At 35.0% G+C, this 16,548-nt stretch overlaps 2 protein-coding genes across 2 annotated transcripts in view; one reads left to right on the top strand and one right to left on the bottom strand.

Annotated features, from left to right (window-relative positions):
- Nucleotides 1–286: 286 nt before the first annotated feature.
- On the top strand, nucleotides 287–16,532 carry LOC149080134 (aminomethyltransferase, mitochondrial). Its single transcript, XM_089239147.1, has 8 exons — nucleotides 287–498; nucleotides 4,014–4,248; nucleotides 5,374–5,522; nucleotides 6,449–6,530; nucleotides 9,747–9,892; nucleotides 11,445–11,631; nucleotides 13,136–13,255; nucleotides 13,920–16,532. Exons 1-8 carry the CDS (start codon nucleotides 430–432, stop codon nucleotides 14,138–14,140), a joined length of 1,209 nt encoding a protein of 402 aa, XP_089095273.1. The 5' UTR covers nucleotides 287–429; the 3' UTR covers nucleotides 14,141–16,532.
- LOC149080133 (centrosomal protein of 104 kDa) overlaps nucleotides 14,674–16,548 on the bottom strand; it is a 33,527-nt gene continuing 31,652 nt past the window's right edge. The window contains 3 exon segments of the mRNA XM_089239148.1: nucleotides 14,674–14,769; nucleotides 14,973–15,186; nucleotides 16,010–16,134. Of these exon segments, the coding sequence (XP_089095274.1) occupies nucleotides 14,674–14,769; nucleotides 14,973–15,186; nucleotides 16,010–16,134 (435 nt within the window).

The following is a 16,548-nucleotide window of genomic DNA, read 5'->3' as shown; positions in this document are numbered from 1 at the left end:
CTACAGTAATTTGTTTTGAATAACTTCAAACCTTTATTCGATTTCTGTAACAACTATCATTAAAAAAATATATGATTTTTAAAATTAGAAAATTCCGTCGCAATATTCAACCATTCGAATAGCATTTAGTTTTTTCATTCTTGAAGAAAAAGAGAAGTTCTTAAGAGTCGTTTATTTTTTGTCTCCATTTCACCATCTGTGTCCACGTGAATTTATGATGTGGTTTCCGATTCAATATTTTGGAGTGTTTTTTTCAGACTCTCTGTACAGTATTGTGCGTTGAGTCAGAGATAGCAAGGTTTTTATCTATGAAGACGGCGAATAGAGCAGATAACGCTACAGCATTCACGCTCTTCAGAGCGGATGTTAACGTAGACATCTTGAAATAGAGCAGCTGATTTTGAAAATTATTTCTTTTTTGTTTTTGATATGATGAAATTGAGTTACAAGTGTTTTTGGAATGTCTTTCCTCAAAATATCAAGAACTTTTGTACGAAGGTGAGATAATGCGCTTTTGCTCTTTTTATTCCCTTTTAGCCTCAAGACATTCAAAATTTGGATAATTTCCTTCAATCAAAAATGAAAACGTGCATGATGTGTACATAAATAAGTGTTTTTCGAAGTTTCGTTTATTTTCTATTGAGAATTGAGAATGACAGAACTCGCGTGTAGATTTTCAGATGGAATAATACTATAAATAATAGATAATTGATAAATCTAGTTTATTTTAATATTGGTTCTGTACGCATTCTGGGGAATACTTGGGGGACACTTGAACACTTGATTCATACGCCAACGGAAATGATTATAGCTGAAGTAATGATGATACAGGCCTACACAGTGACTTAAAAATAGCTTTTTTCTGATGGCTCGTCTAAAATTATTGCTACAATTTTATGACACACCTAGCAAAATGCATATTTCATGGGGTTTTTTTTTCAAATATCAACACAATGGAACATTTATTATACAGCACAATAGAATCTCTCTTCCGGTCCTCCTTATCTGACCATATGGCCTGTATCTTACGGTACATGCCCGTATTTTTTTTCTTAATTCTGGCCATCCCGACTTTTTTTTATTAAAATGGTCCCGTTTTTTTTCTGTATTTTAATGAAGCTATCTTTGACTTTTATTTTTTTGAGAGCAAGTAGTAAGAATATTTTAATAACCCATAAATGATAGTACGATAATTTTGACTATATTCATATGTTACGCATTTCTGATGTTCAAAGTTTTGTTTTGGTGACTTACATTTTCAATCCACTTCGATTTACAGTAGAACTTCCGCCGTTAGTGATTTTAATGATGACTCAATGATTTTATAGATAAATTACAGTAATTGTAACTTTGTACCTTTGATATTTTTTGATAACAATTTGTGATGTCCCGTATTTTCCCATATTTAAGATGGAAATTTCTCATACTTTTCTCGACGATATATATGGTAAGTATATCCTTATCTTATCCGGTCTTTAAAAAAATCCCTTTTTGACTTGATGTAAGTGAAAAACACTTGATGTAAGTGAATCACTTAAAGTAATCAAGTGAACTTATATTATTTTACTATAGCATGTATTGCTATTGCTTAGTACTACGCATGCACATGTTCCAATGGGTATGCAGCGTTAGATTTCTGCAGATTTTCGATAGAGATAATCGAAATGAGCATTTTCATATATATTTTTTTCAACCTCTTCCCGTACAAGGACGAGATATCTCGACTAGAGCAAATGAAATAAATACTGCACAGCTCTCCCTGTTCTTTCCCTCTCATTATTTCGACGTTTCATTGGTAAATCTATGATTGGAACTCGATTATTTTTTTTTAATCTCAGCATTAATTTTTTTTTTCTTTCCCTTCTCGTTACTGTTTGACGTAGACCATGCATCCCATATTTCCTGAGACATTCCCGTATTTTAAAGCAATTTTGGCCATCCCGACTTTTTTGTGGAAATGTCTCGTTTTTTCATGTACAGTGAAATCTGTATATAACGATTCTCTGTGGACTAAGAACAAATATCGTTGTAGAGTGATTACCGTGGTATAGCATTTTAACATTGGAGTGCAGACATTTCTAAACAACACTTGAAAAAATATCGTTGCAGTGGGATTTGTTGTTTGTTGTTATATTGAGGTTCCACTGTATTTTCAACGAAGAATTTACTTGAGTTACTTGAATATTTAATCTTTATTGAAATCAGATTGAAATTACTTTTTAAATCATAAATTATATTATGATAATTATAACTATGAATAAAGACTATCCATCGCACATATTTTTCATGTTAAACGTTTTATAAATTCATTTTAATTCACTGCAATTTGCAGTAATGCTTCTTTTCTCTCCACTGGCTACTTTTAAGTGATTCCCGCAATAGTTAGCAATGAAGGTAAAAGTGAACAAAGTTGTCAACGGTTGTTGAAATCACCGAAAAAATCACCAATGCCGGGAAGTGAAACACTGCTATAAATCACAACGAATTAGAATAGATTCCACGAAAAAAAAAATCACATTTACAGTCATAATTACCATAATATAATTTTAGTGAGGAGAATAACTTTAATACTTCATTTTCGTAAAAAATAATAAAGTACACACCGGAAAAAAACGGGCCATTATTACCAAAAAGTCGGGACAGCCAAAATGACGGGATAATACGGGAATGTCAAGAGAAATACAGGTCATATGGTCACTCTATATAGATAATAAATCCCCCTTATGAAAATTTCAAAAAATACTAAAGCCTTAATGTGTTTGTACTAAGCCTGAACAGTTTGAGTGATTATCTAGTGTTCTGAAGAATTTTTAGTGCTGCCATCTACTTTTCAAACTATATATGAAGTGTAAATTTTTTTATCAGCAATTTTTTGCCCTGGAATTTATTTGTTGATAAATTGAATACAAGTGAAAAGTTTTCGTGGCCCTTACAGAGGGTATGTCTGACAAGCTTCGGCATCGGTGGCCCCATGGAGAAGTTGACAGGTTTCATTTAGGAGCCCTGGACGAATCTCATTGTTTTTTGTTGTTTAATATTGAAAAATTTGCAACATCGGTAGCCCGAAATAAAGCCAGTCCCCGGGTCCTTGATTGGGGGGGGGGGGGCGGCTGGAATTTTTTGTTGGTAAAATGAATACAAGTGAAAAATTTTTGTGGTCCAACAGGGCTTCAGTCTGGGGACTCCCATGGAGAAGTTTTCTGGGGTACTTTTTTTCCCTTTATTATTGTAAAATTCGTTAGTAAGCTGGTGCTTTGACGTATCACTTTTCATAGCACTCTTATGAAGTGGGACGAAATAAGCAAGATATTTTGTGAAGAGAAAGGGGGGGGGGTGGCCACCATAGGCGGACGGGGGCAGAGACCCCCTAGTATTACATAGTTTATGTTTGAGTAAACCCATTCATAGAAGAGCATAGAAGATATCTATATATACATTAACTATGTATTGAAGTTTGTAAAAGACTCCGGAATACATTCAGAGAGGTTTTTTTTAATCAATTTTTCACTATGTATGTTCCATTTTAGGTTATCTTGTATGACTTCCTAAGTATTCATAATTAAACACTATACGTATTTCTTCACAATTACATTCTAATATAGTTTGAGATTGGCAGTAGTATGTAATTTTACGTCGGTTTCTGTACTATCATTTCTATTTCTTGTTTTCGTGCACACAAACTTATTTTTTCGTGTATTTATTTTTAACTTATGTTTAAATATATGCATTACTTTATTTAATACATGCATTATATATACAGTACTTTGCTCATCCCTGACTCGCATCATTATTATTATTGCCTATAATAGTGATGGGCAAACTATGGCCTGCTTGGATGTTCTCTCCGGCCCACCGCTGATTTTTTAAAATATTAATAGTATATTTTGAATCCTTAATAGAGTTTTATAATAAATTATATTGGTACGCTAAAATTTTTTCTTTGTTTTTGGCCCACTTCTATAAAATTTTGACAATTGCTGGCCTATAATATCAAATGTAATTATTATTTTCAGAGCTCAAGAAAAAAAGTTTGTTTGCATGATTTCCATGTGGAGAAAAATGCCAAGATGGTGGACTTTGCTGGTTTCGAAATGCCTCTTATCTACAGTGATCAAACTGTATCCGCATCTCATATTCACACGAGGAATCACGTGAGCATTTTCGACGTGTCCCACATGTTACAAACTATTGTTCATGGGTCCGACAGCATCAGCTTTATGGAAAATCTTACAGTTTCCGATATAAAAGGTTTGAAAATTGCGTAAATTAATATTCTGACAACAAATACTTGTAGCAGTTATGATGTTGATTAAAATATTCTGCTGTAGTAAGTAAGACAGTACTGGGAGTATTTTCGGACAAGACACGTGCCAGATTAAGAAACCTTTGAGTGATTTCACTAGCGTCTGTGCCAAACGGGTTTTTCACGGAGTCTTCATACTCCCAGCACGCTTTGTATCCTGCACGCAGCTCACAAAGAACACGTCAAGAATCTGACATGCGTCATTCCTGGTGACGCAAGACAGTGTTTGGGCTTATTCCCGTCCGCCACACCAGACATTAAATCTGTGCTCAGATGGCAAAATGTTATAAGTAATTTTTTTTAAATTTGAAGATAAGCAAATTGTAAATAACATTTTGCCAACATGCGATTTGGTGGCTTTTGATTTATTACAATTTGTCTCCGTTGCTTACCCTTAAACTGAAAGAGTAAGACTTAACGCCATGTTGCCACCTTCAACGAACGATACTCCGAAATGCGAAAACTCATTTTTTTGGGAAAAGTGATTTATAAAGTCACAGAAAAATTGAATTTTGGAATCCGCGATAGGTAAGTGACAAAATAAGCTCTTTACGCGTTAAATTACATACAGCACCGTCTAGGCTCTAGGGGTTCATCTGCTTGCGTTACGGCCATGCATTACATGACTAAAACTGCTTGTTTGGATGTCTCTTATCACTCCTTAGAGTTTTGCCATGATTTCTGAATCACCCTGTATACATGGAATCACATGATTCTCATTTTCTGTGAATTTTGGACAGAGATTGGCGAATCACAGGAATATGAATGAAAAAAGAGCATATAGATACGCTCAGTGGTGTCTGCGGGATGCAATTTTTTTTTTCTCCGAGAAAGAGAAGAAAAAAAAAATTCCGAAAAACTGTAAATAAGCACAAGAAAGTGGAATCGTAAAAAAGTGCGAACAACTTTAAAAAGTGATGCAGAGAGAAAATGATTACATGTCTTCATAAATGAGAGCTTACCTGTCTCGTAATCCTAGCTTAGTAGGACACCTATATATATATATATATATATATATATATATTTGACACTTCATCCAATAATAACAAGATTTCGTTTTCACCTGATAGGTATGAAAGAGAATCAGTCAACACTATCGTTACTGATTAATGAAAATGGTGGAATCATCGATGATCTCGTAATCACAAAAGTAAATGATAAATATTTGTACATTGTTTCAAATGCTGGATGTATCGACAAAGATCTCAAACATATTCAGGTTAGTATTACATGCACAGCTTATATTTTCTGATTATGGCTCTCTGAAGTCAAATTTGTTCAGGGGTTTCATTTTATTATATGGGTTGTTTTGTTTTTTTTTTCAAATATAAATTTCACAAATTAAATGTTGATCACGATACATCATGTACTTACAAGGAGTCCTGAAATGCACTGATTGTTTTTAAAAGACAATATCAGAAAACGCTTAGTGCTGTAATGCAATCTTGGCAGCGAATTGGCGATATAGGCCACAGAATTTATTTAGGAAGCTGCCAAATTTCTAAAAAAATTTTTATAAATGACGCTGGGACATCAGAAACTGTCAGTGGACAGTAATTGAAAATCATATTCCAAAAAAAAAAAAAAATCTCGAAATTTAAAAATTTTTTTTAAAAATTCTTGAAATATACACCGTGAGTCGCAATCAGACGTCGTACTTCGATATAGAACGTAATTAATGAAAATTTTCTATAAATTGGCTATTGGAATAGTTACATATTGAGAAATGATTATTTGTTCAAGTTCCTTGAATGTTTTGAGGGGTTTTTTTTGGCGCAGGGAATCCATCAAGTGCCTCCGGAGGAAGTAATCGCATAGATTCAAATCCAGCGAATACAATCCAATCATAAAAGTCAATCGATATCCTCTCTGGTTGATGGAGGTAAAAGGTAGTTTAGACCAAAGACACGATTACTTAAATGTTCTCCGCGAAATCGAAAACTTCAACATTATTGAATAAATTTTATGTCCTGTTCCTTCAACGTGCTGCTAGAATTCATTTTTTAATACAGAGCTCTTTCTCCTGATATATTTCCTTTTAAAACCGTCAGTCCATTTCAGGACATCCTGTATTATATATGAACTTTTTTTTGGAATCGAAATCCGCAAGATGCATAAAAAATTGTTTTCATTTCCGTGTAACAGACCAAACTTCATAATTTCAAAAGACAAAAAGCGGACGTTGAAGTAAAAGTAGTTGCTGACCATTGTCTCTTGGCTGTACAAGGCAGGTGCATTATTTCACTTTTTAATATTTTAGAGGGGGGGTGGTGCACGCAAATTTTCCAAAAAACACATTTTCCAATTTTTCAATTTTTAAATACTATGAAATTTTCTACATCTAACTGTGTTAAAGTTTTTATTCAAGAGTTATAAAAGAGCAACTGACAGAAACCAGATTTATTTGAAAAACTTCAAAAGTCAGAGTAAAAATGAGGAAATATTGAAAAAACTCCTTATAGCGGGAGTTACTCGCTGTTGTAGACAAGAGTCAAATTCAGAGTCAAATTCCAACAAGAGTCAGTTGGAATTTGACTCTTGTCTACAACAGCGAGTAACTCCCGCTATAAGGAGTTTTTTCAATATTTCTTTTTCTTCTTTGTTTCTGCTACTGATGAAGGAACTTCATATAGTTCTGAAACGCGTATAGCCGTGTTCGTTTTGAATTTTGGGTAAACCCAAACGTCGAGTATTTAATCGTATTAACAAACCCAAAAGGTAATTCATTTCTAAAAATGAGGAGACGTAAGAAAAAAATAAATTAGAAGAGATTGAAAAATTGGAAAAATATGGATCAATGAGGAGGTCGATCTCAAGGGGGAACCCCCCCCCCCCATTGCTCCAAACTGCAAAAATGTTTCTGATGATGGTAGGCCTGATAGGCATAAATTTACCATCAGTTCCACTGACATTTTTGTGATAGACAAGCTTTGGAAGTCAATAAGCAAATATGAGAAAATACAAAATTGACAAACAAGATATGAAAAGTCGCATGAGTAGCAAAATATTATATAGATATTAACACAAAATTGTGTTTAAAAGTAGAAGATGAAAATAGAAAATATAAAAAATTGAACAAAACAAAAATAAAATGAAATAAAAAATACCAAAAATGATATTTCAAACACGTGGCGCGAGCTAACAAGTTGGAGAACGTGGGTGAAGTTTGAAACCCATAAAATAAGACGGATAACCGTTGCCACTCTCAAGATGTTTAAAAATTCAGAATAAGCTTCTAAAAAATCTTTAGCATTATTACAAGTTTTTTTAACTTTTGATAATTGTCCAAAAAATATATTTTTCAAAATCCTAATACTAATATTAGAATTAAAATTAGAGAGAAAATTAACTTTAAATTAGAATGTATATATATATATATATACACACACATGCTAATTTTTTTCATTAAAAAATTCTTTTTTCTCCAACTAAGTTTTTGTTAGATGAGGAACATTTTTTCGAACACCATTCATTCAAACATCTTGAAACTTTGTGTGTCTCTCAATACTATGGTGTTATATGCTTTAACGCGAGGATTTTTATTAAAAATATTCAAAAATTTTTATGGCACAAAATATGGGTAAATTTTTGTAATTTTTGAAAAAGTTGCATGTTGTTGGAGTTAAAATTCGATAAAAAAAATAACCAATAATTAAAATCCTAAAAGCTCGTGTTAAGGTATATAACACCACAAGTTTCAAGACATTAAAATGAGTAGTGTTTGCAAAAAAAATAAAATGTTCCTTATTTAACAAAAACTTTAGTGAAAAACATTAGCATGTGTAATGCCTGCCAGAAGTTAATATTAAAATATTTTAAAAATACTTTTATTACAGGTAGAACAAAAACTGAAACACAGTTAGACGTAGAAAATTTCATAGTATTTAAAAATTGGAAAATGTGTTTTTTGGAAAATTTGCGTGCACCAACCCCCTTAATTAAAATGACCAAATTTGAATATTTTTGTAAAATACACTGCTGGCCACCGTAAATGCAACACCCTGAAGGAAGCATGCAAATAATATGAAATTTACAACATGCATTAGCGGTGGTGAGATATGCAAATGATTAGAATTTCAGCGCAGACGCACATCACGCGCGCCTGTGGCGCCACTTCAAAGCGCTATTTAAGGCTTGGAGATTTCGACGATTTGAAGTACGGCAATTGTGTTTTTCTTGTGGGTTTTTCAAAAAAACGATCAATTATGCCTCGTAGAAAACAGCGATCATCTTTTGATCAAGTATCCGAGTTCGACAGAGGAAGGATAGTGGCCTACCGAGATTGTGGATTATCTTTCAGGGAAATCGGTAGTCGTGTTGGACGAAACCAAACAACTGTAATGCGGATATGTGATCGTTGGATGCAGGAGGGTACGACGGACCGACGTGTTCGATTGCATCCACCTCAGTGCACCACTTCACGTGATGACAGGCGTATTGTGCGTATGGCAGTGACAGATCGCTCAGCCACATCACGAACCATAGCACAGCACATTCAGTCTGTACCGCATAATCCAGTGTCTGCGCGTACCATTCGACGCCGTTTACAGCAGAGTGGTCTGTCCGCAAGGCGTCCATTGCTTCGTCTACCATTGACGCAGAACCACAGACGTCTCCGCCGCCAATGGTGCGATGAAAGAAGGATGTGGACGGCACAATGGAATGAAATTGTCTTTACTGACGAGTCACGCTTCTGTCTGCAACACCACGATGGTCGGATTCGAGTCTGGAGACACCGTGGAGATAGGATGCTGAACAGCTGCGTTATGCACCGCCACACTGGTCCTGCTCCGGGTATTATGATGTGGGGCGGTATTGGATATCACTCTCGCACTCCTCTAGTACGCATTGCCGGTACTTTAAAAAGTCAGCGCTACATCTCCGAGGTGTTGGAACCAGTTGTCCTTCCTTACCTTCAGGGCTTGCCCACAGCCATATTTCAACAGGATAATGCGCGACCACACGTGGCACGCATTGTCCAAAGGTTCTTCGTCAATCGCCAGATTGAATTGCTTCCCTGGCCAGCTCGCTCTCCGGATCTTTCGCCGATAGAAAACATGTGGTCCATGGTTGCTCAACGATTGACCCAGATTACATCCCCAGCTGCCACACCAGATCAACTTTGGCAACGCGTGGAAGCCGCTTGGTCTGCTGTACCCCAAGAACACATCCAAAGTCTCTTTGAATCAATGCTGAGGCATGTGGCAGCGGTGATCTCCAACAATGGCGGCTACTCTGGCTACTGATTTTGGCAGGAACTACACTTCACAGAAGTCTATAAATTTAATCATTTGATGCTTGGTCAACATGTTATCTACAAAATAAATATTGTTGCGATATCTCTTGTCTTTCTTGGTGTTGCAATTTGGGTGGCCAGCAGTGTATATTCTATATAAGCTACTATAATTATAAAACATTAAAATCTTTTCTCCAATTCTTACAGGACCTGGAACTGTAAAAGTTTTACAGCCATTTACTGACTGCAATTTGAACGATCTGCTGTTTATGACGTCAACTGAAGCTACGGTATGCGGAATAAAAAATTGCAGAATCACTCGCTGTGGCTACACGGGAGAGGATGGTGTAGAGGTGAGTAATTTGCAAAGAGGATTTTAGCCTGTTCCCAATAATAAGAATTATTAAAAACAATAGAAAAGTTTATGTTTTGGAAGGATTTGAGACTGCAAAACGCAAATTTCGCTTATGACTGACATAAAATGCAAAGGTGATGTTGAAATTTTGTCATATACAGTATATTGTTCAGAAATCACTCTGTACCAGTTTCGAGAGTGAAAATACAATGTATCATAATATAAAAATCTAAATTTTTATACGGTTGCCCCCGTTCTCTAACTTCCAATCAGAAAGTTGCCCGGTCTCCAGAAAAACATTCCATGTTTTCAGGTGCAATATTCGCTGAGATATTTAAATTCAAAAACGGAGAAAAGTTGGTAAAGAACGGCATAGATGAGGGAAAGGAGCGTTGTCCGTTAGTTTATGATGTTCTTTCCTGACTTTTCTCAGATTTTTGAATTCAAACATCTAACTCATTCTCGTCTTTCTCAACTCATAGTGAGTGAAGTGTAATGAATGAATAATTGTAACGTTGTAGGCTTGTTGCTCTCTGCGGCGAGTAATTCCAAAATATACATTACTAGAAAAATGTCTTTAAGGTACGTATTTAAAAAAATAACTGTATAAAATATATATTTTTATAATATATATATTTAAAAATATTTATACACAAAAATATTTTTAATTTTTGGTGGTCTTGCGGGAGGACTCATTGCGTACGCCTTTGATTCACGACGGCCGAATAACCCGAAATCAGTACTGTATAAAATATATATTTTATACAGTAATCAAAGGCGTGAATCAAAGGCGTACGCAATGAGTCCTCCCGCAAGACCACCAAAAATTAAAAATATTTTTGTGCAACAATTAAAATATCATTTGATCATTTTTGTCGCACCACGGTCATTTACTGTACACGAAGGCCAATTAGACCGGGACCTACAATTTATTGGCGATTCCGAACGGCAGGCTTGTTTTTTTTTATACTCATCGAGAGGTTGGTGCGCTAACCCTTCGATGGGGGACTCCCTGTGATAGCAATTTTTTGCTGCGGTCAAGTCGCCGTTTTTTGTTGTACCCCTGTGTCAGGAAAGTTTTCTGACAAGGACGAACCGGGTATCGAACTCGCGACATCTCTAAACACCCTTTGGTACTTTAGGCGAGTATCTTATCGACCGGGCTACCACGTCCCCCGCCCCCCCCCCCCCAACAATTAAAATATTGAAAGGAAATTAAATTTTATGCTTAATTTTCGATTTCCATTAATTTAAATTGCTTTATGAGGGTTAGTAACTCAAGATTTCTCTGGAAGAGATTCCTTGTCCCTCCACCACCCTCAACCCTGTGTGCCCTGCCATGGGTTGATTCTGCGTATTCCCTTGTGTGAATTAGTGAATAAACTCAACGTTTCATCTACAAGAGTCAGTGATCAAGCGATGCTACAAACAGCCTGAAATCTTTGTATCATCATCCAATTTAAGTTTTTGGGATTTTTTTTTCGGTTTCAGGAATATCAGTTTATTTTTTAGCTGGAAATTCTGTTTTTCCTTTTTTTTCTTCGTTATAGATTTCTATTCCAGCATCAAAAGCAAAGATGATTTTGGAAAATTTGCTCGCATCGACTCAAGATGATGTGAAATTAGCTGGTCTCGCTGTGAGAGATAGCCTCCGGTTGGAGGCTGGACTCTGCTTGTACGGGAATGATATCACAGAGGACACAACTCCGATTGAAGCGGGACTCGCGTGGACCATAGGTGATGAAAATGTTAAATGAGTAAATGTAGATGTGAAAAATGTAGAGCAGCACAACTGATTTTTTCCGCGCAAGTAATAAGACCAACATGTTATAATGTAAAATAAGATGGAGATATTTAAGAGTGTGTCCTTCGACTTATGTCTAGGCCTACTTCAGGTTGACGTTTCCGCTGTACAAGTATACAGGCTGTTTCCCATAGGCCTATATCTGCAACTGTTGACTTTAGAAACATACGTTCAAAGTAACTTGACTTAGAATCATCCAATTACAAAACAGTTTTCAAATGACATGCGATTTCTTAAAATTCCGTAATTTATTTGAGGGGTCGTACACATAAAAAAATAAAGAAAAATTACTTTTTATTGGGTCACCCTGTTCTAAAAAAACCAATTACAAAGTTGTTCACCTGTCTCTTTTGATGCAAAAAAAAAATATCCCATGGTTTCCAAATGCAATATTCGCCGAGAAAAGAAAAATAATTATAATAAAATCCCACGTTACTAAGTGAAATCAATATTTGCTGAGATATTTGAGTTCAAAACTTGCAGAAAAGTTTGGAAAGACTGGCATAAACTATTAGACACAAGCTCATTATGTTGTCCCTTCCCACCTTTTCTGCAATTTTTTGAATTCAAATATCTCGGCAAATATTTCACTTAGGAACGTGAAATATGTTTTTAGGCCAAAGGAGATACAGGGCAACAATTTTTGTGAATTGGGTTTTTTGGAACAGGATGACCAAATAAAAAGTTCCTTTTTTCATTTCTTTTATGTATACGACCCCTCAAGTAAATTATGACATTTTAAGAAACTGCATGTTATTTTAAAACTTTTTGTAATTGGAAATATACTTCTAAAGTCAACGGTTGGAGAGATATTCTAATGGGCAAACAATTTGAAACACCCTGTATAACAGTGTTTATCAACCGCTGGGTCGCTGCCTGGTACCGGGCCCTGGCATCAGTCAAACCGGGCCGTGAGTGGATTATTTTTACCCATTTATTTCCCATTAGTCGGGTGTATGTGTGGGCTTTCCACTCACAAAAAAGAAATCAACCGGGCCACGGGCTTTCGAAAGTTGAGAACCACTGCTGTATAACATCTAAATGGGATGAATAAATTACCTTAAAATTGTGTTCTTCAACATTTTCCCAACGAGGAACCGGTGAAAGTAGTTGAACAATTTTACAGAACGGCGGAAATGGGAGAAATAATCCAGGAAAAATTAAATAGGAGAAATGATCTGTGGACCGGGATAAAAAAAAATAAATAAATCATAGAAATAATGGGAGAAATCTAAAATTTTGCAGCAGCTATATGAATTGGTCGAAATGTTTCGCGGAACCACAGGAAATTCTACAGACTAGTAGCGGTCCGCGAACCAGCGGTTGAAGACGAGTTAAATGACCAATATACCATAGGCCTACTAACTTTGTTTGCGTTGAAGCAAACTACTCATTTTTATAAAAAATGTAATGAACTTTGAATGTTCTTATCTATAGGTAAAAGAAGAAGAATTGAAGCTGATTTTCCAGGAGCTCATTTGATTTTGAAGCAATTAAAGGAAAAACCACAGAAAAAGAGATGCGGACTCGTTTCACTTGCTGGTCCACCTCCACGAGGTATAGTAACAATTCATTTTCAATTTCTTACGTGCCATTTCTTTATGGGCTATAGCCCTAATAATCACCATTTTATTCCATATATCAACCACAGGCCGCTACTAAGAACCATTTACGAATCCCCCCCCCCCCACCCATAAAGAAACAAAACATCATCATTGCTGTAGCTTTCATTCTGCGGTCAATGGATCTTTAAGGGCCACTACTTTCCGGAACTTTTAGATACGTTCACCATGCAATAAAATGTGTAATAACATGGAATGAATCATATTTAAAAATACACTTTCAAAACGATATCCATTGTAGGTGACTTCAGGGGTTCCACATCTTGGAGCCTGAAGTGGGACCTTTGGTAGATGCCAAGCCAAGATTTTCCACTGGCCTTTATAGAGGAAATTCTCAGTTTAAAAAAATTTAGCCCGGGCTCCTCGGCAGGAGCCCTGTCAGTCTCTCCTATGGGGGCTGAAACGTGTCCTGTAAATATATTCTGCCTAAGCAGACTTATTGAACCTCGGCGCACAGAATTATGACACAGCAGGAACGTGAGATTTCTGATTGAAAATAAAATTAAACATTTTATTTGTTTTGATATTTTATACTGTATTTGATATTTTTCGACTTGGTGTAAATGTTTAAAAAAATCTCTAATTTTCTTCCTTCTTAGCACATACACCAATTTTAACAGAAACAGGAGAAATTATTGGTCATGTGACAAGTGGTATGCCATCACCTTACTTAAAGAAGAGCATAGCAATGGGTTACATTCCAACAGCAACAGGGAAAATTGGAACAAAAGTGAGACTCGAGATACGAAAGAAGAAGTTTGAAGCAGAGATATCAAAAATGCCTTTTGTTCCCACGAAATATTACAATAAAAAGCATTAGTATCAGTATTGTATTTACCATACTTCAGTGAAAACTAAATGCATGCATAGTTCTCCCCAACTAGCATCTTAAATTTGGTCAGTATTATAGTAACCATACACGAGGAATGCTAGTTAAAAAAAAATTCAATTTTTAGTACAGTACTTGTGAATATGATAACTTTGTCAGGTTGTACCGTGCACTGTATTCTTGTGTTAACCAAAAATAACCTGTATTCTACATGGAACATACATCGTACTATCCCAAGCCAGTTGGTTTTTATCGATATTGTGAGGATGAGAACAAATTAAAGAAATTTCCATTGTTTTAAATAGGAAAATTTGCTTTGAGGTAGGTATTTTATGATACAAGTTAGTTTCTGAAATGAAACTCATAACTCAAGGTACCACTGTAATTTTTCTATTAAAAATTGATAAACAAAAATTTCATGCGTAAATTCATTATAAAAGATAGTAAATACAGTACTTTATTATCGCAATTATCACAACTTCGGATAGTTTTAAAATAAATTTTTTTCCTCTCATTCCTCTTATTTAGCTCTTAATGGTTGGATTTTTTGATTGTAAATTTTGTTCACTTCTGGATTTATTCTTCAGTTTCCCATTGATGCGATTTTCATTTCTGGCTTTCTGAAAAAAAAAGCAATAGTACAATACTCAAAAAATCATTGATTAAACAATTTGTAATTCTATGAATTTATTTTTACTTTAGTGCGAATCCAGAAAAGTACCAGTGAGTAGACAAAAAAAAAAGACACAATAATAATAGTTTAAATTTTTTCAACCTAAAAATTTCAATTCATATTTAACAGAATAAAAAAACCTTGACCTACTTCGTGGTCCATTTTATCAAATGCTTGGAAAATTCGACGGTAAAGGACATTTCTTTTAGGAATTTCTTGAGCATTAGGCAAGTATTTTCGAATGACATTTCCATGATGTTCGTATAGAGTCATCAATATTCGTTCAGAAACACTCCTTACTGAAGAAGATGGGTGCTGCAAAGCATCGTTGAGATACGGCACCAATTTTCCTAGATGAAACACACTAAAAAAACAAATATTCTTGACTTAAAATAAATTCTATTTTCACATCGTGAAGGTTTAAATTTCGTTGAAAACACGAAACTTTCAATGTTGAAAAAAATTTCTGCAATGTTTCGAATCATCACAAAAATTTAGATAAGAATCGTAAATACTGATTTTATTCAGTTGTATTCTACAGTATACAGGATGCATTACTGGCGGACCGTTGATCCTAGAGGCATACTTCCAATTAGGAAAAGTATCTAAATAACGTGTAGACTACAGATACGTCATTCATATTGCAAGGGATTGTAAAGTTATTGAAATAAAATGTCCGCTTTTTTTATACGGATACCTTGTTCTAATAAACCTAACTGTTGCTCTGTCCTGTGTTTCCGGAGTCCAACAAAAAAAATTACACATTTCCAAGTTCGCTGAGATATTTTAATTCAAAAATAGGAGAAAATGTGGGAAAGAACAGCATAAACCAACGGACAACGCTTCTTCCCCCTTCTTTCATTTATGAAATTCTTTCCCACATTTTCTGTGATTTTGAATTCAAATATCTTAGCGAATATTGCATTTGGAAACGTTGGATTTTTTTTTTTTTGCTTGGATCAAGAGAGACAAGGCAACAACTTTCTAACTGGGTAGATGCCCCTAGAGCCTATACCTCTAGGATCAAAGGTTTGCCAGTAATTTGCGGCAAGTAGACTTAGCTATGAATCCTGTATAGGTTATACTGTACGTTACATTGTAACACGTGTTGTATAAAAATAGGAACATTTCATTTACAATCGAGGTTTTTATTGTTGAGAAAATGTATCAAATATATAATCACTGACTCTTCTTGCCAAGGTGGATGCTGCTTAACAAGATTCTCAAGCAATTCACATCGTGCTTGAGCTTCTCTAGCATTCAGTATATTCTGAACAGGTTCCAAGCAGTATTGTGGAACAACACTCTGGCGCTATGAAATGCAAAAATAAAAACTTGAGTATGAAATTGTATTTATTGTTTGGCACTTTTTTTTATTGCATAAAACTTTAGTATATCTTTTTTTACATACCGGGGATAAGTTGCATAAAACCAATCTGGTAGCTGGAGTTATACAATACTAACTTACTAATACTAATACTAACTTCTCCCACAGCGTGCTCAGCAAGTCTATAATTAACAGTCTAAATTAGCAAATTCAAGTTAGACACCCAAAGTCAGGATTCCCTCTGCTTATATTGTCTGAGAACGGAGTTAGATATTTGTATACTAATGATGAGCTAAAAACATATATTAAATTGAAAATGATGAATACTTGAACCTAAGATTATTTGAACCACAAATTTGTCACAAAAATTGAAATTGTAAGGAGAAGAATTTATATTAC

Source organism: Pholcus phalangioides, unplaced genomic scaffold (assembly GCF_987345545.1).
Source record: "Pholcus phalangioides strain wild (caught in Gottingen) unplaced genomic scaffold, Ppha-v1.0 ptg000011l_1, whole genome shotgun sequence".
In the NCBI taxonomy this organism is placed as follows: domain Eukaryota; kingdom Metazoa; phylum Arthropoda; class Arachnida; order Araneae; family Pholcidae; genus Pholcus; species Pholcus phalangioides.
The sequence above is the reverse complement of the archived record's forward strand: the minus strand, read 5'-3'. Positions and strand labels throughout refer to the sequence as shown.

What these genes read in the sequence shown, in the direction of transcription:
- LOC149080134 (XM_089239147.1), top strand. Translation starts at nt 430, where the DNA reads ATGATGAAATTGAGTTACAAGTGTTTTTGGAATGTCTTTCCTCAAAAT. An exon ending in TTGTCTCTTGGCTGTACAAG is followed by an intron (nt 6,531 to 9,746) that starts GCAGGTGCATTA and finishes CAATTCTTACAG; the next exon opens with GACCTGGAACTGTAAAAGTT. An exon ending in CGGGAGAGGATGGTGTAGAG is followed by an intron (nt 9,893 to 11,444) that starts GTGAGTAATTTG and finishes TCTTCGTTATAG; the next exon opens with ATTTCTATTCCAGCATCAAA.